Source organism: Colossoma macropomum, unplaced genomic scaffold, assembly GCF_904425465.1.
Source record: "Colossoma macropomum unplaced genomic scaffold, Colossoma_macropomum, whole genome shotgun sequence".
NCBI classification, from domain to species: Eukaryota; Metazoa; Chordata; class Actinopteri; order Characiformes; family Serrasalmidae; genus Colossoma; species Colossoma macropomum.
This window is the reverse complement of record NW_023494798.1, coordinates 17,427,035-17,452,766: the sequence shown is the minus strand read 5'-3', so window position 1 is coordinate 17,452,766 and position 25,732 is coordinate 17,427,035. Positions and strand designations below refer to the sequence as shown.

General features: G+C 41.9%; 1 protein-coding gene across 2 annotated transcripts in view; it reads right to left on the bottom strand.

Annotated features, from left to right (window-relative positions):
- cdh13 (cadherin 13, H-cadherin (heart)) overlaps positions 1–25,732 on the bottom strand; it is a 504,621-nt gene that overhangs the window by 44,430 nt on the left and 434,459 nt on the right. For both annotated transcript variants that reach the window (XM_036585553.1, XM_036585554.1), the window contains one exon: positions 944–1,086. In XM_036585553.1, coding sequence (XP_036441446.1) covers positions 944–1,086 — 143 coding nt within the window. The remainder of the gene's footprint in view (positions 1–943; positions 1,087–25,732) is intronic.

Below are 25,732 nucleotides of genomic sequence, written 5' to 3'. Positions count from 1 at the left end.
GAGAGAAGGTGCCAAAGGAGAGCATGAGAGGGCATATTAGTAAGAGAATGTGAGAGGGAGCGAGAGAGCATGCTAATAAAAGAGAGCCAGACTGAGAGAGAGAGAGAGAGAGAGAAAGAGAAGAAGACAGGTATGATTTTGCATGTAAAGATGAAGTAAATAACAAGTGAGGGCAGAACAACACACACCCAAGCGCACACTTCTGAGGACTCGTCTCAGCCCTCTCCCACAACTTCAAGAGCTCCTGGCTCCCATCTGGAGGAACCCGCTTCGGCAATTAGGGACGCCTCATCGTCTTGAGGTTAATTAAATCTCCTCGAATGCCAAAACGAGAGGAATGACTACACTACCCAGAGATCAGTGAGGCAGAGGCTGCGTGTTCTGTTTGCGAGAGCGTGTAATTTCCTGTGGCGAGAGGATAATGCATGACCCTCACCCAGCTCTAAAGCACCACTGATGACTCGTGTGAATACCTCTCCAAAGGGTTCCACCATGATATTGGCATAGCTTCGACTGCAATTTAAAAGACAAAAGAGTCACCACTTAGTATGCACAACATCCTTCGGTGCCATTTACAAACGTACAGGGCCAATTACGGCACGAGCGCCAGCTCATTCCACCGGCAAGGCTGAGTTTAGACATATCACGCCAATTCCAGTGGTGAAATTATGCCTCAGTAGTAGGTGATAATGCACAGGAGGAAAAAATAAAACACTAAAAAGGCACTGAATCCATCTTCAAGAATATCTGCTAAGTGCTAAGACCATGATTTACCCTGTATTAAACAATAAGTACTTTTTAACAATGTTCATCCACAACCTAAATGCCAAACGCAGCAACTAGTTAGGAGCAAACTGTCTATCATTAGGAAGCCATTAGAGGGATGTTATGTAAATGGCATTCGACCCCCGAGAGCGAGGAACGAGTGAACTGAGGGTCTTACCGTTATCTGTGGCCATGAAGACTGCGCTGTAGTGGTTGTTATGGACATGGGGAGATTCACGGTCCAACGTGGCTGTGGTGTTGACCATGCCTCTGACCGGGTTTACACTTAGCCAGCCCGCTGGGTCTCGCAGCACTGCAAACCTGAAAAGGAGAGCGCAAGAGAAGAGAGGATTTACACATGATCACACACACAGCAGGCCCAAGGCCTTTTCAAAGCTCACACAGATCAATATTACCTTTAAAGCTCTCCCTAGACTTTAAGCAACTGGTCAAAAATTTAAAATTTTTCTTTTATTTTTCTTTTATTTTTTTTTGAACATCACCCACGTGTTTAGTGTCCATAGTTTTGTTTTAGTTTTGCAACAAGGCTAATGTAGCTAACAATTACTAATAAGCTCATAGTGACTGTTTAGCCTGCAATTATCACGCATAGGCATTTTTGGGGGGCAAGGGCTCAAGAAAAAAAGCTGCACTATGTAAGACTTCTTTGTTAAAATTGAAAGAAACAGTATTACTGAATCAGGTAAAAAAAAAGGCTAAAATATGGCATGTGCTGCTGCAAGTCACTCTGTAAAGCCTGAAATACTTATTCAAAAGTCAGAAGTGTTGGGTTGGGTTTTTTGAGAATTTTTTGGACCACGTCATACATCTTTATATATTAACGTATCAAAAATAAGACCAGCCTTGATGTTTCGGGCTTAAATGAACATTCTACTGATGAAGATATAATGACGACAGCAGATAATTCACTTTCATCCTCAGAAGACACGTCCTTCACCTTCCTTCTTTAAATACTTTTTCAATGTGCTCACAAATGTCAGATTAACCCACCTGGGGTTAATGCTCTTCTGCATGTTGCATGCAATTTCGTATTTCTACCAGAGGTCTCCAAATCCCCAAATCATACATAGTGTAGCTTATTTTACAGCATATTGCAAACATGCTTATCAAGAAAGGCAGTGCAATCATGTTTCAGAGAAAACCACACATAGTGATTCCTCAAGGCAGCCAAAAATACCAGCTTTACTGCTCAAACAGGGACTTGAACCCTAATTTCTAGCATATAGGACTGTAATTCTACCCACTACGCTTTCCAACTACTATGAACTGTGGAGTTGTAACTATAAGCAAATTATAAGCGCTACATACTACCATCTGCTACATACTACCATCGGTCAGAGATTCTGAGGGGAAACCTCCACGGTCAGTGGTACTGCACCAGAGCAAAGCAATGAAGTTTGTGAAACCTGAGCCGACCCTCTAGCTCTATTCTACTGTGTTTTGCTAAATGATTCGATGCCCGTTTGAGGTTTTATTAAGTTACAATTAAAATTACAAATAACATTCACAGAATTCTCAATCAATCTTTCTCATGATGCAGTATTTCTTTTAGTTAACACAGCTAACTTTAAGCCTAGTTTAACCCTGTTGGCAATGGCTACAATGTCACTTTAATAAGTGCTTTAATCTCTGCATATTTAGGTAGTATGATTTCTTTTTCTTCCTTTGGTGACGTCATGTTTCACATGATTTGCTGTTTGCCATAAACATGATACTTAAATGTGCAAGTGCACAAGGATTAACCAAAGCCTGAGTAGGTAAACCTGGATTAACAGAGAAAGTTGCTAACTGCTGTTATAAAACAAGTTAACCGTGTCTGTGTTTGTTAGGTTAGTTAACCCTGCTTTGTTAGACAGACCCCAGATCGTTTATTTCTGGTAGTCTAACTATAACACAAAACAAATGCCATAACGCCTTGAAAAACAAAATATATATAAGTTTTCTTATCTCTTGTTCTTTTCCCATTTTCTGCATAATTAAACCTATTTTTATTTCCACTCACTTGACCATCTTAGACACATAATGGTACAATAATGACACAGAAGTTGTCAGGGGGCCCCCTGGTAGCTGCAGGGCCCTATGCAGTTACTTTCATCAGTTATGACTAAGCACTCTGAGGGCTGGAGGGCAGAGGCCTATCTGTGTGTGTGCCTGCTGAAATAAACGTGATTATGTGGTGTTTAATGTGAAAAACTGGAGAAAAATATGTTGTCTAGCAAAAACTAGTAGCCAGGGTTATTTTGAAGCCTCAAGTTTGTCTGTAGTTTTGTCAATGTGTCTGTGCAAGTGTCATAAACCACATCTACTTAAGTCTACTAGAGATTATGTAACAGCTTGACACAGTTTGAGGCATGTGTGTGATGATTTTAGGTATATGCATGCGTTCCACAATGCTAAACCGGTCTCTCGGGTTATAAGGTTCCATTTCTTGCTAGCTGCATTAGCATCACAGATCCATTGGAGAAGCAAACTTCAGACACCAAGCATACAGATCAGCAAACACTGCATCTGAGGTAAGGGGAAGATTATGAAAATTAGATTTTTCACCAAACTAGCATTTTAAAACTGACTGTGCATCTTGCACGCTTTACACATAGTGTTTACACATAATCTCTCTGCTTTTTATATTAATATCATGTTAAAAACAAGAGAATGCAATGGCTGGGTGAGGAATGATGAGTGCGAGTGATGTTGCTTAGTCTCTGTGTGCACTGTAGCATTCAGGCTAAAACCCTGGTGTTACTCTTCCACAGATGAAGCGGAGGACGAGGGCGTGTGGATTGATGCGGACGCTGGGTGTTTAGAAGCCCATGTGATAAACGACTTGTGGAAAAGCCTTCAGGAGTAATGAGCTATTTAACAGTCGATGATATCTCAGGCATGACCTCTAGCACACTGCTGAAGTGTATGTGTATGTGTGTGTGGTGGCGCTTGGATTCTCATCTGGGCTCGTGTCAGTGGTTTCTGATTTACAGGGTCATTCAGAGACAAACGCACAAAAGGAAATGTGGCGCACTCTACTTCTATCGCTCTCAGCAAACCCAATGAGACTCTTTCATAGTGAGAGACAGATGGCCAGCTTCAGCTTTCAAAAGCTTCATTCAGCGCAAATATACAGCCTTAAAGTTCCCATATCCAACATTTTTCTTGTATTTTATTTTATTCCCTGAGGAAAAACATATGACGTTCTGTGTGTTTATGGACCAAAAACAGTCGTACTTCATTTTTACATGACTTCACTTTATCCCTTTAGAATTAGAACAGAGAACAGGCTTAGAACAGGCTGCTTTTGTTGCTGTGCCTTTGAAAACTGATACATGTAAATGACTTATGTTCTGATTGGCTGCCTTTAGTACAACCTCCTGAAGCACCTTTTCAGTACAACCTATTCTACTGCCAATGTGTGTCTGTGGAGATAGCATGGTTGTGTGCTGGAATTTATACACCTGTTAGCAATGGGTGTGGCTGAAACACCTGTCCATAGTACTGTAAAATTTCATCATCATCATCATCATCATCGTTAACCGCTTAGTCCAGATAGGGTCGCGGTAGCAGTTGGGAGAGCAGAGAATCCCAGGTGACCCTGTCCCCCGCAACTTCCTCCAGCTCATTCCCGGGGACCCCAAGCCGCTCCCAGGCCAACTTGGAGATATAATCCCTCCAGCGGGTCCTAGGACGACCCCGGGGTCTTATTCCGGTAGGCCGTGCCTGGTACACCCCCACCGGGAGGCGTCCCGGGGGCATCCGGATCAGATGCCCGAACCACCTCAGCTGGCTCCTCTCAATGCGGAGGAGTAGCGGCTCTACTCCGAGCTCCTCCCGGATGGCCGAGCTCCTCACCCTATCAAATAGAGTGTAGCCCGCCACCCTGCGAAGAAAGCTCATTTCTGCCGCTTGTATTCGCGATCTCATTCTTTCGGTCATTACCCACAGCTCATGACCATAGGTGAGGGTCGGGATGTAGACCGATCGGTAAACAGAGAGCTTCGCCTTACGGCTCAGCTCCCTCTTCACCACTACAGTCCGGTACAGCGACCGCATTACTGCTGCCGCTTGTCCCAGCCTGCGGTCGATCTCACGATCCTTCTTCCCATCACTCGTGAACAAGACCCCGAGATACTTAAACTCCTCCACCTGGGGCAAGTCCTTTCCCCCTACCTGGAGTGGGCATACCATCCTTTTTCGGGCTAAGACCACGGACTCAGACTTGGAGGTGCTGATCCGCATACCAACCGCTTCACACTCAGCTGCAAACCGCTCCAGTGTGCGCTGGAGGCATCCATGTGATCCAGCCAAAAGAACAACATCATCTGCAAATAGCAGAGACGCCACCCTCCGGCCTCCACACATAATGCCCTCCTGACCCCGGCTACGCCTTGACACCCTGTCCATGAATATCACAAACAGGAGTGGAGACAGGGCACAACCCTGGCGGAGTCCAACGCTAACACTGAAAGAGTCCGACTTAATGTCGAGTATACGAACACAGCTCTCACTCCGGGCGTACAGAGATTGAATGGCCCGGAGTAGTAACCCCGGCACCCCATACTCCCGGAGGACCTCCCACAAGATATCTCGGGGAACGCGGTCGTAAGCCTTCTCCAAATCCACAAAACACATGTAGACTGGGTTGGCAAACTCCCATGCCCCCTCAACAATCCGTGAGAGGGTGAAAAGCTGGTCCATTGTTCCACGGCCGGGACGGAATCCGCATTGTTCCTCCTCAATCTGAGGTTCAACTATCGGCCGAAGTCTCCTTTCCAGCACCTTGGCATAGACTTTCCCAGGGAGGCTGAGCAGTGTGATACCCCGATAGTTGGCACACACCCTCCGGTCCCCTTTCTTGAAAATAGGGACCACCACCCCGGTCTGCCAGTCCAAGGGTACTGTTCCCGAGGTCCATGCACTATTGCAGAGGCGTGTCAGCCACGACAGCCCCACAATATCCAGAGCCTTAAGCATCTCCGGACGAATCTCATCCACCCCCGGTGCCTTGCCACTGAAGAGCTTGCCAACTACCTCAGTGACCTCCACCAGGGAAATGGAGCTTGACACGCCAGAGGCCTCTGGCCCTGACTCCCGTGAGGGAGGCATGTCACCCGGATTAAGGAGTTCCTCAAAGTGCTCTTTCCACCGACCGACAATATCCTCATTTGAAGCCAGAGTTTCTCCACCCCTGCTGAATACAGCCTGGGCGCAGTCACCCCGACCACTCCTGAGTCGCCGGACAGTTGTCCAGAACCTCCTCGAGGCCGACCGAAAGTCTTTTTCCATGGCCTCACCAAACTCCTCCCACGCCCTGGATTTTGCTTCTGCCACCGTTGCAGCTGCCACCTTTTTTGCATGTCGGTACCTATCTGCTGAATCGGGAGTCCTTCGGGCCATCCAGTCCCTAAAGGCCTCTTTCTTCAGCTTGACGGCCTCCCTCACCACCAGTGTCCACCAGGGGGTTCTTGGGTTACCGCCATGACAGGCACCGACAAGCTTTTGGCCACAGCTGCGCCTGGCAGCTTCCACAATGGAGGTTTTGAACAGGGTCCATTCAGACTCTATGTCCCCTACCTCCTCCGGGACATGAGAAAAGCTCTCCCGGAGGTGGGAGTTAAAATCATTCCGAACAGGGGCCTCCGACAGTCGTTCCCAGCACACCCTCACTATTCGCTTGGGCCTACCGGGTCTAACCCTCAGTCTTCCCTGCCATCTGATCCAACTCACCACCAGATGGTGATCAGTTGACAGCTCAGCACCTCTCTTCACCCGAGTGTCCAGAACATATGGTCCCAAGTCAGATGAAACGACAACAAAGTCGATCATTGACCTTTGACCCAAGGAGCTCTGGTACCATGTACACTTATGAACATCCTTGTGTTCGAACTTGGTGTTCGTTATGGACAATCCATGCCTGGCACAGAAGTCCAATAACAATTCACCATTCGGGTTTAGATCGGGCAGGCCGTTCTTCCCAATCACGCCTCTCCAGGTCTCCCAGTCATTGCCAACATGAGCATTGAAGTCTCCCAGTAAGACTATGGAGTCTGTAGTTGGGACCCTTTCCAGAACCCCGCCCACTTGCTCCAAGAAGGCCGAATACTCCGACCTGTTGTTTGGTGCATAAGCACACACAACAGTCAGAGTTTTCCTCTCTGCGATTTTAATACGCATTGAGGCGACCCTCTCGTCCACCGGGACAAACTCCAACTGTACTGCCGCCAGCCGGGGACTCGTGAGTATCCCCACACCCGCCCGGCGCCTCTCACCTTGTGCAACCCCGGAGTAGGAGAGGGACCAACCCCTATCCAGGAGTTTGGTTCCAGAGCCGATACTGTGGGTGGAGGTGAGCCCAACTATATCTAGTTGGTACCTCTCAACCTCCCGCACAAGCTCCGGCTCCTTCCCCCCCAGTGAGGTTACGTTCCACGTACCAAGAGCCAGTTTCTGCCGCAGGGGCCTAGGCCACCAAGGGCCCCCCCGCAATCTCCCACTGCCTGTACGGCACTGCACCACTCCCCCATGCTGGACCTTGCGGGTGGTGGGCCCACATGGTCCCCCCACATTGCCTCTTCGGGCTGAGCCCGGCCGGGTTACGTGGGCTGCCCGGCCACCAGGCGCTCGCCGAGGGACGCTACCCCCAGGCCTGGCTCCAGGGGTAGGTCCCGGTGACCCTCTCCCGGGCAGGGTACACGATGTTTTGCGTCCGTTTTTCATGGAGGTTTTTGGATCGAGTTAGTCTGGGTCTTCACCCCAGACCTGTTCGCCCTGGGAGACCCTACCAGGAGCATGTTGCTCCCGACGACTTAGCTCTGAAGATCCCTAGACAACACAAGCCCTTCCGCCACGACAAGGCCCCGATCCAGGAAGGGCTCCGATCCAGGAAGGGGCCCCGATCCAGGAAGGGTGTACTTTTAAAACATTTAAATGCATGTACATAAACCATACATATACTGCATTTTGTTTAGTGCATTTTGTTAATTTAAGGAAACAGTATGTGAATTCACAAAAACAAATTATCACCTTTATGTAACAGATATTATCTGTTCATTTATTCTAATGGTTTTTACCGTTATTATTATGGTAAAGTAATATTGTATGTCAATACAATATTACTTTACTTTTTAAAATGTATTTCTAAGAATTTAAATTACTGTAATTTTACAGATTTTTACCATTTTTGAAAACTTTTTACTGTCAATTAACAAGTTTTGTCTGGCACCCCTGCTGCAGGACTTCACCAATTTTTTACAGATTGTTTTTACAGTGTATAACAAAAATTTAATTCAAAACAGTCTGTTTTTGCGATTGGGTTTCTATATATGGACAGTATAGACGTAGGAGTAACTGGCTTTGAAACTTCAGCAAAAAGCAAGGGAAATTCGTTTTTCCATCACACGGGCCCTTTAAAAGAGCGTGAAAGCCTCATCCGAGGTGAATTCCCTCTCCTTCGTAACCCATTCAAAATGTGCTCACTGAAGCATGGACAAACTGGAGAACAATGGAGTCTTTCCCAGCTTATCAACCTCTGCACTGCGGACATCTTACTTTCTTTAGCGTGCTGTTTTAGCATGCAGGCTATAAGAATCTATCAGGTTTTAGCACCGATATGAGCTTTCAATTCACATTTTACAGCTGAATAGCTGCGGTTTGCATTCCCAAAACATGAGATGCTACTGTATCACGTCTCTCTATGTACATCACTCCCACACCCCACACAAACACACACACACGCATCACTTGCATACCCTCGAGACAATTCCCGCACGCGTGTGTGGGTGGGTGTGTGTATGAGTGAGGTGACACACCTCTCACTGGTAGACAAATTGTCTCTGAGCCGAAGCTCCTGGCCTAACAGAGCGAGACAAAGCCTTGGGAAATGGCTTTGTAATCAGCCTCCACACTTAAGCCCACAAAAAGAGAAATGACACACATACACAGTGTGCCCCCCTCACAGTGAGCTCGTCCTTCACTCTGTTTCTCTCGCTCGCTCTCGTCTGACATACATGCACACACATTTGCATTCTAAGAAAACAATATCCCAAACCAAAATACTGCATATCTTTTGTTTACTTAATGTCAAATCAAAATGGCCAGGTGGTACACGTTATTTATTTTTCAGACGATATTTCTGAGGGATTAGATACAGGATAATCCACTTGTGTAAAGAAAAATAAGTGAAACAATGAGGAGTTTTCAAAACTGTGGCCAGTTGCACCAGCTGTGCGTACATACAAACATAGGCTTGTTGTAACGGAAGTGTTCACTAAGTTCGGGTTTATGTGTTACTAAATCAGAACAGGTTGCACCACATAAACTAGTTTTAACATTGAGCTTAGTAAACTAAACATTTACACCTCCCCCTGAGCAGGTGTAAGTACTGGGGAAACCATCAGAAACCATGTAGAAAGCACAAAAAAAGACCAAAAACATGACTTTTTTGGCTAAGCTAAAAACTCTGAACGCTACACACTGTGATTTTACTTACAGCTCTAATAATCACCCTGGTTTAAACTCCAAGCATGAAGCTAAACACCCACAGCTCAGTAAGACTCAGCAGCTGCCCAAACGGCTAAACTGAGGCTGCTGTTGTGTCAGTTATCCAGAAACCGTCATTTACAAAGCTGCATATTTGGTTTTCTCAGGGAAGAAGAAGAATAAGCAGACAGTGGCTATAGATAAGTAGTTTTATTCAGTTTAACTTGCATGTTACATGCTGGATATTTTTCCATTGAAAAAGTCAGAGCCGACTGCTGCTGTGATTCCATGGCGGCACGTTTACTGGTTGGTTCTGAACATGTTATCGTCATGTTAAAGTGGCGTACACATTAGTTAGCTGTTGCTAGTTAAGACACGACTTCCAGATTTGCGGTGCAACCAAATTTAGTAAAAGGATAGTGGGAAACTATTGTAACTAAGGACTTAATAAAGACTTTACATCCAAACTTAAGTATAAACTTAGAAAACCTGGTGCAACCCAGTCCAGGAGTTCAAAAAATTATTAAAACATTGTGGAGGAGGGGCCGTGGTCGAGTGTCACATGCAGTATGTGAGCCAGTCATGCTGAACCAGCGGACTAAGTAGCTGATAAGATTCACCTGTGTCTAGTTTCTGCCAGCCTACTTAAAGCCATGTCTTTTCTCAGTAGGTGGCAGAGCCCAGAGAGAGAAGGAGACCAGTGGAAACTCAAGAAATAAAAAAGACTGAAAGGTCCCTGCGAATGTGCTCACTCCTTCCAGCCTCTCACAGAGCTTCACAAACATATACTCCTCAAAACGGTGTAAGACCTGGTAGACCACCAAAACCGTCAATATCAGATAAACAGTACTTAAAGCTTTCATCATTGAGAGAGAGGAGAAAATCAAGCTCCACTCTTGCTTCAGATCTAAAAAAAAACACAGTGGTTCCTGTCCATCCGTCCACTGTGAGAAGACAACTCAACACTATAAGTCTAAAAAGGATGTGTAGCTGCCAAGAAGCGGTGACTGAGAAAAAAAAAGAGACTGAAAAATTGCAAATCAAATAAAGAAGCTGCTGATGTTCTTAGAACAATGGACTGACCACCCCTATATATATATATATATATATATATATATATATATATGTGTGTGTGTGTGTGTGTGTGTGTGTGTGTTTTCCTGATCCTGAAAAACTTACACTGGACTAGAAATGAAATATATTAAGGGTGGTCGCTTACTTTGGCACTGTCCTTTATGTATAGACACAAGAACAAATAACTGAACATGAAATGGGTTCACGTTTCCAGAGGAATCCATACATACAGTACATTCTAGGACAAACAATGCAGACACTTTCACGCACTTGTTCACACATAGATTCAAATCCTAAACGCAGACTGATATGACGGCTGTACTGCTCTCACAGGCGATTAACCTCGCTATTTCCTCTATCTCTCAACAATAAAAACACATCTTGCGCACTGCGTCTCGACTTATCACCGTTTTATCCCAACACTTCCCTAGGAAATATGCTCTTCTGCATGAAGACAAGCTCATCTTTGAGAAACAAGCTAGCATGAGATTATCATCACGCTGCTTTGGGTACAAACACCCCACTCTCAGATTCAGATGTGCTACTGAGCTGTTTGTAAAATCATTTGCTATTCACTGATGAAATCTCTCCGGTTCCAGCGTGAGTAGCAAAGCTATAAAATGCTCGCCATGCAGTCTGCTGCAACGGGTTCATTTTTATGTGGCTGGAGCAGACAGGAACAAAAAGGAAAATTAGTTATACAGATGATACCAGGTTCCAACTGACTGTGACTTTAATTCAAATTTGGTGAAAACAGTGAGGTAAACCGTCCCAGTATGAACACTGGTACATGCACATTCTGACTCACACACCCAAGGCATCTTTTTCATTCTTAACAGTCACAAGAATGTATACGAAATGGATAAGGAATTATCATTACCTTGTAAGAACTACTAAGAACAGAAGCATTAGCAGATTTTCTTAATTTTATGACTGGCCATAACTCTAAAGTGGCTACAGGAACAAATAAAGTATAAAGTGAATACAAACTGTTGTGGTTATAGTACACTGTCATCTTTAATTTGACTAATTGTAATTAATCTATTAATAAAGAGCAGAACTATGAAATGTCACACAAACTTTACCGACCAGCGGGGATTGAAGCCCAGGAGCCCTGAGTAATTCAGGGCCTCTGATTGGCCTTTTTTTTTTTTATTTCCCCCTACCTAGATTGACAACAGGCCTACCCAACCAAATGTGGAAAAATATTTATTAAGCTGTCTTTTTAAGGTAATGAAATTTGCTTTGTTTTCTCTGAGTGCTGTCACAATATTACAGCCAAACAAATTACTGCAGTCTCCGTCAAGCTCCGCCCTCTAATCACTGCACAGAAACCATTGCTTTCTGCAATGGCCTCCAGCTCAGTTTGTTATCTGCATGCCAGTATTTGAATTTGAAGCTCCAACTTCGGTTAAAAGATGTAAAAGATGTTGTTTTCTTTCGTCGTCATCATCAGTTTGGTATTTACAAATGCTCTTTCACTACAATTCCTGAAACAGGCTTTGTGAAAATGTCAACACAAACATCTAACGTTACTTCAATACATCAAAGGTAGGACAACAGCAGAACATTAACATTTTTCATGCCTGCTGTGGTAACATACTTTACCTACAATGATTAGGTTTGGGTTTGTAAGTTTGCTGTGTTGTTTTTCCTCGTCTAAGCACCTCTTATGTGTCTAATTTTATCTCATTTAATCTTTTTTGGGCCTGCGAGTTTGGAAATAGTGCCTACCTAAGGTGGAATGGAAAACTCAAAACAGAACCTGGCAGATAAGAAGCTAACGTCAGCTTTGTTTAGGTTCAGCAATGGAAAGATGATGAATGGCAGTACTGGAAGTCGATGGTGGTGTGTGCACCTTAACTAAAAACCAAGGCTTTGAGTTTTTGGGTGCTGTGCAGCTATACCCATTGCGCCCAAAACCTCCAGCAGCCCCAGAGCACATTAGCAATTTCAAGCGCCCCTGCCGACAAGAGCTGAAAAATATTTTTCCCAAGAGCCAAAGCTATTTTATTGAATGTGCAAAACCTGACACTGTGGTCTAAGGATGCCATAAAATGTATACTATAGCACAGAAGCCATTTTTTGTGGCATAATATCTTTTGTGGCTGTAGCGATGAGCAAGTTCAACCAGTACAGCTAAACAGCTAAATTCTACAACAATACCAGCTATTCTAGATACATTAATGTGGTATTAATGTAGGATATCAAAAAACCCAGAATGTTTAAAAGTTCAAACCCTACAAAGAGAAATCCATAGCCACCAACATGACTTATCTTTTTATGTATAGTTTATACAGTATCTTCTTTTTCTCAGATTCCCGATACTGTTATTGGCTCGCACTAGCCCAATACCGATACTGTGTGCTGCATCGATGCCATCTGTTAGATGTTTAGCTCCTCTAAGAGTGCAGTAATAGAGAAGGCCTGGCTCACACACTGGATAATATTGTCTATGTGGAGACTCACCAAACCAACCCACCTCCCTCTGTAGACACACAGCGCTCTACTCCATTAGCCTCCTCTCAAGGTCATTAGTGCCTCGTTAAAAAGACATTATGCAAATTGATATCTTATCTATATGGGATACATGCTAATTAGGCCTATCATAAATAAGCTGTCAAAGACATTTTCTCATATTTGGAGATGTAATGTATGTGGATTCAAACATGCTCATTGACTCCTCTGTTCACCTCCATACATACTGCACACACGCACACAAAGGAAGACCTTGTGGCAAATGTCATCTATACTTTTTGCTGGCCTAGTGAAAGACGCAGTAGAAAGGTGACTTGCTGGCGTTTCTGCTTGAGTAGTAGAATCTCTCGCTGCGCTGCAAGGCAAGTCCGGATATGACCCCCAAAACCCCAGAACTGCACACAATTCTTTTTCTATTTGACATTAGCTATGATAGCCCTCCCCTGAGAAACACCCACAGCTGAAGAACAGAAGAGAGCGCACTTACTCAGGAGTTAGGCTGTGCTTGTTTGTATGTGAGCATGTGTGTGTGTGTGTGTGTGTGTGTGTGTGTGCAAGCACTGTTATTATTTCTATAGTAGTGACTCTGTTTTCCTTGATTTCTGCATTACAAAATTGTTTTCTGGCAGACTGTGTGGCAGTCATTCACATGCTAAAGTGTGCAACTGTGTTATCACTCATGCTGTTATACACTCTATAATATCAATCATATCTATGATATTGTCCTTACTCACTGGACCCCTGATATCACCTGCTTATGTCCAGTTCACATGTTGTTTTCCAAATATGTGTTGGGCTCTAGTCCAAATTTTACATTTATTTTTTACATTCTTATAGCACATGTTTAACCTGTTGCGAAACCTCAAGGTCTTCTAGGCCTTTAGAGAAAACCTAATGGTTTCTGTGAAATAAAAAATGTCTGTAATTTTTTATTTAATATGACATCACTGTTGTTGTACTGACACTCTGCAAGTATTAGATTAATACTCTCATTTCACTGTTAAGTTTTGGTCAAAAAAAAACAACAAAGCTTGAAGTGCCCATTGGAAAATCACCCAATATGATTTTTTCTCCATGGTATCGAGGCAGATACAGCCATGTGAGTTCTCACATTTATTCCTATTGGTCAGGCCTTTAGGAGCTGAACTGAAGGCCTCAAGTATCAAATTAACCATCACTATTAATGGTTAGTTTAATTAAGAAGTGACAGTGAACTCAACCACTGTGTTTTGATTTTCAATGGTTGTGACCCCTTTTTTGAAGAATAAACTCTACGCATTCTGGAAATCCTAGTTAAATCCCTGACTGTGAATACAAGTGGTAGCCTGAATAAAGCTTTTCAGTCACACTTTACAAACGGAAAGAAGTGGTAGCTCTACATCAGGACTATTTACTGAGTCACTGAAACATGAAACATCTTTTACAAGCTTCAAATGTCCAAGTAGAATGGGTAAAAGAAATGTCTGAATTGCTGTTAGCTTAGTGCTACCAAAGTTCCATAGAGGTGCTAGATATTTTGACCTAGTTTTGACATTTATGTCCCATTGATGCCCTAGCTGACTTTATTCTTCTTGTCTACATTCAATTCAACTTAATTCAACATAACATGCAAGAGTCAGCCAGTTTAGTACAGCCAAAAGGACATTTATATTTAATTCATCTAGCAAAATATTTTGTCATATGTTCAATCGGTCTGTTCTATGTAAAGAAGTAAGAGTTTTAGGATGAAACAAGTGTAAGCTAACATAAGATTGCACTGCACAGCACAGAACAGTGCATTATCAAAGGGTTTATTTGGCACTTTGGGTAAAAATGGGCTGATTTGGGTCAGTTTCAGACAGAATTTTCTTAGGCTGGGTCAGTTTCAAACTTAAACCTTGAATATGTGGGTCTGTTTGGGTTGGGACAAAATTTTGTCAGGCTCAGTCAAGTTCAGACTCAAAATCTGGTGTTACCACACACACATGCACACAAACCCATACATACACATGGGGTGTAGAAAATAAACAACTGAGTGAAGAAAACAAAAAAAGTGCGACTCCCTCCAAACTCATCTCTCCCCGCCAGTCCTCCAAATCAGACACGAGGGGAAACGCTCTGCCTTCACGCGTGCTCTTTCATTAAGCCTTTCTTTCCGCTTACGCCTTTTCACGCTGCGTCAGGCACAAAGAAGGCCTAGGGGTGCGGCGCATGTTTATGATGGTGTGGGCGCGGCAGGGGCGCTGGGACTGAGGGCTTTCCTCCACACTGAGTCCTAATGGAGAACCTGCAGCAGCAGCAGCATGGAGACAGAAGGCTCTAGCTGCTTTACAAATGACTTCTAATCCTCACAGCCAGGCCGAGCTGCAGCAATCACACAAAATGGCCAAGAACATTAGTGTGGACGTATGGGGTCTTTGTGTTCCAACACACATATAGTGTGCCACCTCATCCTACATCCAGATGTGCATGCATCAACTGAGCTTTCTGCAGAGACAACAGAGCTTTCTGCATCCTCGGATTACCCACAAACCCCCTTGGCAATCAGCTAAGCAACCTGTCAGAATCTTCACAAGCAAGCGGGTGTCTGCTGGGAGAGATGCTAAAGCTAACAGCTTTCTCTCTGTCAGAAGACCTCTCAGTGCAACAGATGGGTTTGAGGGCGCCCATTAGGATATTAGCCTCGGCCATTGAAATTCCACCGGAGTTCTGCACGCTGCTCTTTGCCTGCAAAAGTCATAAACCGCATCAGAATTCTCCAGCAGGTGAAGACGGATGAGGAAGAGAGGGAGACGGAGATAACGTCCAAGACGGAGAATGAATGAAGAGCGCCTCCTCCCTCCACCTTCTCCTCTGTCAACTCCTCTATTACTCACTGTGTCTGTCCTTGCGCCCCTATTTCATTTACACAGACAGCAGCTGTGGAGCGTATTAGGGATGTAAATTTCTTACGTCACAAATATTTGATTTGAGTATAATCTCAAATTCCACATGGAAAAATTACAAGGAATCAACTGGATTGACTTCTTACACAATAAGGCAATATAGACAATAAAGAGCACACCAAGCATTTTCGGATTACTGCTTTCAATGCAGAGTAAAATCTCAAATTTCACAATATTTTAATTTGATTTCATTATTTTCACTTGATTCAGCATCATTTTTAACCCTTTAAGGATGAGCATTGCACCAGTGACACACTGAGGACATGATGGGCTTAGATTTACACAATTGTATAACTGTTTCAGATAACAACTTCATTCAAACCTTAAATCAAAGAACTGGAGCTTTCTGACAATATGCCACTTGTGTATTGTTTGGTATCTCCCTGTGAAATCCCAGGACAGATCTACACTAAATGTGCATAGCTATCTGTGTTGCCTCTCCACTAGATCAGTGTATACACAATGAAGTTGATCTGCAATTTTTTGTACACATTTCTGTTTTGCTTTGGGAGCTCGGTAGCCAATCAGAGAATAAAATACATCATCCAGCAGATCCAGTCAAAGCAGGGATTTATCTTTAGAGACCATCCTACACCACATCTCATATCTAGTGCTGTACGACTCCAGGTTTTCTGGAGTCAAGGTCGTGGCGAAAATTAAAGCATCCTAAATGTAGGTTACCTATGTTGCGCACCAGAGTGCCCTTTCGGGTCCAGCACAACTTCTGCAAGACCTCAAAACATTTGACTTCTGACTTTCACAAAACATGATTTTCTTCAAGAAAGGTGCTGAAAACCTACATCTGTTTTTTAAGGGCAGCAATGAGGAGGCGGAAGACAAATTGTACACAAGTGTAACGTGGTGCTGTGCAGCTAAAGTAATACATGACCGGTAAATGCATCAGAAAAATATTCACAGACCTGTACATATAGACCCCATGTGTCAAACAAAAGTCAGGCCCATGGCACAATCCTATTTGGCATATTTTGAATAAACAATGGCCAGTTGGGGTCATGGCAAAATGTTAAGTAAAAATAAAATAAAAACAGCTGGCCCATGGATTTGTTGAGATTTTTTAATATGGTCCTTTTAGTTGTTGAGTTTGACACCCTTGATATAGACAATAGAGACATCAAGTGATCTTTATAAGTTCACAGACAAGTTCACTGCCCAAACTATACATTCAAATAGTAAAAATGTGAAAAATTGTTTGAATTTGCATATTATTTTCATTGTTAACATTTAACAGGTATTACTGGAAGGCTGAGTTTGTTCTCAATTAGATTATATAAAACACTTGTAGATAGTTTATTGTATCACTACTTTACAGTTAAAAATGGCCACTTCTGGGCTTGGGGCCACTTCTGGGCCCTTAAAGGGTTGAAAACACCCTGAATACACAGATGTGAGTGTAAGAACATTAGTTCCTCTTACAAGTCATGCCAGGACCCACATGTTCTGGTCGGGTTCCAAGACCCAGCAAATATTTAATGAAGTGAAATAGGATATAAAAACTTACCAAAAGTCCTTGAGATTTCAGTTAATTTTTACTCCATATTTTTTTTTAAAACAATAAGCACAATAAGACACCATGATAAACAAATGAAACATGCATAGATCTAAACTATTACATACCTAAATCTGTTCTGAGTTACCACCACTGCTTTTAACATAACCATCACTGGCACTTCTCCAGGAAGTAACCAGTCTTGAGTGACAAACAGGAGTATTTTGTAGCTCGCAGCAAGCAGGAAAAAATCTACTCTACGCTTTGAAGCTGACTGCACGTCCCTTCTGTCATCATTCTGACAACACTCAATAAGTGCACTTCGTCACACGTGACTGTGCCTGCAGGTATAAAAGGCCATACTGATAACATACAAGTGCTTTGGAACCTGCAGCAGTGCAGCATGGGACGCTCCCTGCTTTCTGATCTAAAATGTGCTTCATTTAGCTCTGCTCTCATTAAAAAAATGCATGTACGGGTATTTTTCATGTGTAAATACCCCAGTAATGTTATTTTGGCTAAAACATGAAAGGGTACTTTATTATATATTATTACAGTTGATAATAATCGATAATAATCTAAATATGTTGATTCACCACCAGACTGATCCATCACGACGCACCATTCACCCCTAGTTGATATAAAGCTAATGTGTATTTGGTCAGTCTCAAGGTCAGTGCGCAGAGACATAAAGGTTGATGGAACGGCCATGTAGAGCAATCAGGTAGCTTTGCCCTGCCCTCTGGGTCTCCTGGACATCCCTCTCAGACCCAAAGCTGCTGTCTCAAAGCAGGACAAATTGCCACTGTCACACCTGCACATGGTGTTTCATATGGTCAGAAAGAGCCATACAAAGGAAATAAACGTGACAGACAGGCAGGAAATATAAACGCAGTGAGACGCCCCATCAGTCAGTGGGCAGCGCAGCTTCAGAGGGATTCAGAGTCTGAACGCAGGAACGCCTGTCTATTAACTCCTCATTAAAGTTCGCACTGTCACACACTGTCCATCCATTTCACTCTGATCTGCTGCCTCCTGACAGGCTTCATACACACATTCATCACTGCTGACACACAAACACAAACAGGTGGACGGCATGATGTGATGCTGAGAGCCACTAGAAAAAAAAATGAAGATACGATAACTGCCTCCTCTACACATTGAAAACACATTCATTTTTTAACACGTTAATAAGTGAAGGAAAATACATGTTCAGCCTTTAACATAAAGGTACTTTATAATTCACAAACATGTTTTTTTTTTAGACGTGAACGCACCACATCAAGCTCGAGAAATGGGAAACTGAATAAATTCACATGTAGCTCCATTCAATTAAATATCATAACATCATTTTTAACTTTAAGTTCACATTACAGAGGTCAAATATCAAGTCACAACACAATTACTAAATAGATTAGATTAATAGATTTCGGAAATCATACATCAGCATCTTGTCCATATTAGGAACCCCATGTCTAAGCACATTTTCTCTATGAGAAAAATGAAATGTTTCTGAAATGCTGAAGTAAACAAAAATGTTTAGTCTTGTGTACATTCCCCACCCCAAGTTATCTGCAATGTTGTTTAGCAGTCAAATAATCACACAAATAATCCTACATACATGCCACAAGCAAGCTAACACCACTGCATATTGAAATGACATTGCATGAAACTAAGTCTATTATTAAACTTCAACACTATTATATAACAACACCAGCTACGCAAACAGTAGGTCACTACCGCCAAAGCAACTTAACAAGCAGACTTGACAAAGCCTGCTGGTTTGTGCTGGGTATTTTGCTGAGGTTGCCCATCTTGTGATGATGTCAGTTCAGTGTGCAGTAGTGTTAGCTTGCTTGTAGCAATATTCATATTTATTCAAATGTAATTACGTATCAACATTAGCGATATATGATGGCAACAGAATCATATTGTTACTGATAAGTATTTATTTGAAAAAAGCAGCAATGGACAGCTGATTAGATCTGACTGAAATTCAAATTCATATTGGATTACACAGAGCAAAATGCTCAGGCGATGTTTGGCTGCTATGCTAAAATGTCTGCTTTTTATTCATTTTACTGCATTTGCCCCTGCCAATAAATGATATATTTACCTCTAATGCTGATGTGGATTTAGGCTATTGACACCTGTTGCTTACCACTGGATGGACTAGCAGGACCAAATTAAACAAGGTAAAAAAAACCCCAAAAAAACAAAACAAAACAAAACAAAAAACATCTTTTGTTGAACTATAAGGTAAATACCTAATAAGGGCATAAGCATAAGTAAGTCATATACATCAGAGACATTATAAAGTAAAACTCTGCCTACATTCTTGTTTGTAAACACCACCACTACTGTAATGTTTTCCCTGCTGTATTCGCTGCATGTGAAGGGTCTATTTCCATATCTGTGGATCCCTAGTAATTACATAATGACTTTTGCACTGAATTACATTTACTTTACTTACTTTTTACTGTTTGTTTCAATGTAAAAAAAACAAAAAAAAACCAAAAGAAAAACAAAAAAAAAGTTTGGAATCTGGACTTCCATCTCAAAGTTTAGAATCTGGACTTCCAAAAGAAGTTTGTTTCAATGAGAAAATCAAATCAATTTTCTTATTGCAAGCAATAACGGCAACTTCTCAAGGTTTAACATGTCATTTGTGAGAGTGCAATAAGGGGATCTAAGAACTTTAACACAATAACAGACAGATCTGCTCTCAGACTCTGACTTGCAGTGGAGCGCTGTGGCAGTGTGATCTGAAAAGCAGGAGATCAGGCCTGTTCCCCATGCATTTCATTAAGGAGAGAGGGGGGAACATCTTACTTTCACCATCTGCTCCTCATAGCTGCCCTTTAAGACGGAGGCAATTTAGCTGCACATGGCCCAGTGCCAGGGCCTTTAAGAAGAATGAGCGCTGTTTCCAGCACATACTCCCGGAAGCAAAGATGTGACGGGCTGGGTAAAGTTTGTCAAGCCATGGAGGACTGCGGAGCATGTGTTTAGATGAGTGTTCATTCAATTACTGCAAGCTTAAGCAAAGAGTCGAAGCAATGAACTCATTAAATCATCCAAGAGAGGCATCAGCGCTAAATGTAAATACACAAACATTGAGACACGCAGATATACAAACACACAGCGCTACCTACCTACCCACCCACACCTCTTTAGCACTTTTCTCTATGCTTTGTGTGTGAGCTCACCAGCTGAATCCCAAAGTGTAGAACTGAGGTAATAGAAAGCATAGCATGCAATTAATTTCCATAAATTATCATGCCTGAGCAATGCAACACATAAAATCAAATTTATTATCATAATAAGGCACAAAAAGCTGCTCTTTGCATCAGTTGAAAATCATAACCCTGTAATTAACACAGAGAAAAGCAATTTATCCCTGCTTCACTGAGGCCATGCCACTCCAGCTCTTTCCTCTTGGCACCTTTCGGATTGTTTTAATTATCTCAACACATCTCGGTTGCCAACGTCTCCTCTCGCTGCACCACACGCTGATGTAGAGTATAGTAAAGAGCACTATTCTATGAGTAGAGCTAACGTTTTTCTCAAAACATAAAGCCCTGGGCCAAGGTCTAATATGATTTCATCTCACTGGCTTATGTGTAAGGCTGTTTTGGTGGTCTGTTGTTGTAGAGCTAGATACTGCTAGTTGTAGCCATTCTTCTCAGGGACATGAAATAGCAGGAAAGGTTATTCACTATGAAACAGCTTTAAGTAAAACTAGTCCATGATACAGTAATCTACAGTGGTCTTTGGTCCATTCATCATGAAATTTACACACAATGTAAAGGGCAAAAGGCATTTTCAAGTTTTCTTCTGACAGCGGCGATGTATTGATAATGACAAAATAGTTGTAAACCATGTTTTCAATTTTGTTGTTAGAGCCGTTAAATGGTTTGGACATCTGGTTCCTATCACCACCACTGTGAACAATGTTGACTTTGTACATTTCTTTACAACAGACCATTTCAAATCAAACCACACTAAGTAACTGTTTACATTATAACAATGTAATCAAGCAGAATTTTCAAAAAAATGCCAGAATTGTCCTTTAAAGCAGTTTTCCATGGTTATGGTTTTGGTTATACACAGTTAGAAATAAAGATACTGTGCAGATAAATTTTTTTTTGTTCATCAAGATAAAACCCATGTAAATGTACCCTCAAAGCTACAATAGTGGGTTTAAGGTTCAACTATGTACCAGAAATAAGTTTTTTCCAGGTGAAACGTACGTATTTGGACTTTTTCATAACTTGATGTTTTAATACAGTACAATAAAAGAAAAAGCCTGGAGACGAGACAGGGTGTGTGGAGTCACTACAACTTAGAAAATATAATTTCAACGGATTATGGTAAGAATAATGAAGAACATCAGTTTAGGTAATTCAAAGTGTTTTTTGTCTTTTAAATCAAATTATTTTTTGACTAAAATAAAACTAAGCTGTTTGGTACTACATGAAGTACACATTTGGCTAAAGGGCAAAAGACAAAGACATTAAAAGTATATGCTTATATAACAAGAAGCTATGACACTGCAGAACAAACTCAGAACACATGCCACTGTCCAAAGGATAAATTAGCATGGCTTCACAAATTACACCACACTTTTTGAACACAAGCATATACTATATGACCAAAAGTATGCAGACACCCCTTCTGATTAGTGAATTCAGCTATTTTAAGCACCATTTGCTGGCACAGGTGTTCAACTGTGCACACACAGCTTGTGTAATCTCTATAGAAAACCACTGAAAATACAATGGGACGCTCTGAAGCAGCCACACATGGGCCTAAAGCATATGCTTCAGACTAGGCCACAGCACTGCAGACTTCAGCACTTTACCTCATTATACCTCTATCAATTCATCGGCTAATTAGTGTGAACTGAATTCATAGCGTTAGATGAGGGAAAACGTTTATCTCTGCAGAGCTGTGGCCTGGAAGGAACCCAAGTTGATGTGCCTGGCATAAGATTTCCACATCCAATGCCAATCAGTTGGAGTTTGTGAACCAGAACTAATCATCCAACATCAGTACCTGAGCTCACTAATGCTCTTCAGGCAGAGTGCAATGAAATTCTCACAGCAATGTTCCAACATCTAGTGTAAACATCCAGGGGACAAACTCCCTGTTAATACCCTTGAATTCAGAAGCAGTGCTGGTTGAGCAGGTATCTACAAACCTTTGGACAGACAGTGTAAATAAAAGTGAGTGAAGGCCAAGACTTACATTATTTATAATGACAGAAGTGGAACAGTCTTAGAATTGGGCTTCTCCAGCAAAAGCATAATAAGAAATGATTTCTCTCATTTTGTCACGCTTTAAGTTGTAGATGAAGTCTAGGTTATTTTGCTACATTTTGGTAAGGAGATCTCAAGTCAGCAAATTTAGACCTCAAGTGAAGTAATGTGACTCAAGGCTCCCACTTCTGGTGAGGCATATGGAGTGTATCAGGCCTGAAAACTGCTGCTGTACTGCTGACACTGTGGAAATGCATGTGGTAATGAGACAGGAACACATCTTCCTTGAAACGGTATTTACCCTGTACTTTTTAATTGAATATTTGCATCCACCATTCACTTCATTAAAAACCTCCACCTTATATTTTCCCTCACTCGCTGCTTTATGAGGTCCACCTATATTACAGGTCCACTACACAGGAGTGCGATTTCAGACTTAACCCTAATATTTTAACTCTATTTTTTGAGTGTTTTACCGGTGACTTACTCTGAAAATTTGGCGATGGCCTCTTAGATTCATTTAAATCTACTTTAAGAGGAGTTAAGGCACGTGCTTGCTCATGTTAGCGAAACGTATCAATGTGTAGAAGCTGAGCTTTCTGTGGTTTCCATCAACAATTCCAAAAAAGCTGGGAATGTATGTGAAAAGCTACAACAGAAAGCTATGATTAGTAAATTCTAAGTTCAATGTAATCCTGCATTACAATGAAAACAGCACAAAAACACAGTATTTGATGTTGATTGTTTTACCTTCACTGGTTTTGGTAAATTTACGCTCATTCTCAATTTAATGCCTGCAACACATTTCAAAGAAGTTGGGACAGGAGCATGTTTACTGCTGGGTTACATCACCTTCCTTTTAACAACACTTAATAATCATTTGGGAACTGAAGACACAGACTGATCCCCGTTTTAAAAGCAGAATTTCTTTGCCATTCTTTTGTTATACAAGTGCTCAACTGTGCAGCCTGACAAGGCCTTTGTTGTCATGTTTTGAGTGCAATAAGACACACGTTTTCAAAGAGAGACACTTCTGGACACCAGGCAGGTCAGTCTAGCATCCACACTCTCTGATTATGCAGCTATTATTTCCATAATCAAGCTTAATGTTTGACTTGTCACACCACAATACATGTTTCCACTGTGCATCAGGCCATTTCAGATGAGCTTAAGTGCAGAGATGTCAACACCATGTCTGGATGTCATTGACAAATGGCTTACACTGTGTAATTGGGAGAAAAGTATCAGTGTCAAATTTTTATAGAACCTAGCAATACAGAATTAAAAAAGCTCTAAAAAGAATGCCTAATTTTAGAGCGCAACTAGATTAAGCCTCAGTTTGCCATTTCAGGTAGCCCTTTTTTAACAGATTTATTTGAAACAAGAATGCACTGTGATGGATGCTAAGCACCAACAGCTATTTGAGTACGAATAATATTTGAGAGCTATTAGTGCCCTCTTGTGGAGAATCTTAAGTCTGCAAATAAAGAGTGAGTGAGTGAGTGAGTTACAAGCCAGATCCATGAGGTGCTTTGCATCCAAAAATGGCACCATACTCCGTATTGCACTTGCAAGCCTGCAGCCTGACTGTCAAGCAGAGAAGTGGAGTATGTGGCTACAATAGTGGGAGAGGAACGAGCTGAGGACTGCAGAGAGATTGTCTCTCTTTTAGATGCTCCAGGCCCATCTCTTTATTCCACTGCTGTCAAATTGCTGCATCCCAGAGTGATGACTATGAGCCTTACATGATTTTTCCTCTCCTCTTTCTCTTTCTTTTCACTCAAAGCAGGGGGAATGGTAAGGCCCTTTACTGCTGGAATATTCTTCAGTTTCTGAACTACTGAGGTTTGCTGTGATGCCAGTGAGCTGGGTAAGAAGTGAGATGCAATTCATTAGAGGAGACAGTTAGAGTGGTGCATTCCTGAAGATGGCAATGTGTCCTCAATAAATAAATGTACATGACCGTATTGGAGACCCCCCCCAACCACCTGCCTCCAATTAATTTTTCAGAAGTATGTAATAAATGTACTATATTTTGCCAGAATTAGATGTAACAACTTGCACAGTTTATAAGCATGATAAGAGAACGAGGCTTCTTCATTTTCTCTGTAATTTATGCAGAAAAAATAGTGTGTTTCTTGAAAGGCCAAATAATAAAAATGAATTTAACTGGAGAGAACGTTCAAAATCACAAGCAATGTAACATTAAATTAACATCAAAAACATTAAAAAACATTAAACTGTGGCAAAAAGCATATAACTGTGTGTTTCTTACTGTTAGAGAGTGCAGAAGATCATTCAAAATATGCATTATCATCAGGTAAACTGCTGCATAAATCACTATCAATTCATAACAAGGTAAATTTTTTAAAGCAATGAAGTTTAACACCTTAAAATCCCTGTCTTGTAACATATTAAGGCTTACTATTCAGTAACTACAAGGGACTTCAGTGCAAACTGACTGAGCTATTCTTAGGTGATGGAAGTGTGTAATAAAACTATGGATCCACTGGTGGGCCCTGACCATTTAGGTGGTTAATCAAGTAAAAATTAATTAACGTTTTTTTATAATTAATAAGATCTTTTAGTGTGGACAATGCAAAAACAAATTAGATTCTCGTTACAGCTACTTAAATTCTCAAATATAGTTCTTGAAGACAGTTCCACACATATGAGGTCCGTATTCATTTGAATTCAAGAGATGTGGAGTCCCAAAAACGCAATGTGAGGGAGCCCCCACCAGCAGCTAATGAACAAGCAGCTGAAGGAGGAAGCAGAATACATGGAGGACTAAGTGACTTATCATAAAGGTCAAGAAGGGAGGGAGCGAGAGGAGAGCGATTTTAATATCAAACGAGATTTCAACATGTTCTGAATTTCATTACTTTGATAACTCCCACCATTAGCAGAGTACTGCTGGTGCACCCTAAGAAGCTGACAATGTCCAGAGACAATCGAACATCAGTGAAGAATTTAAAGGGGAACACCTTCATTCTGTCTCACTAGCACTCACAGGTCTGTTTAAATATCATCCACTACTGCTGATGGGCGAATTACAGAGTGTAGAGGGCACAAAGAACTGCACAGTCAAAAACAGAGCACTCACACTGACTCAGAATAATATCTTGTTGAATTTCTAAGTGAAAATAAGTACATATCCTCTAAAGGGAGCACATTTCTGCACATTTAAATGCACAATTACTGTTTATTTGCTGAACTTAACATACTAGGGAAAA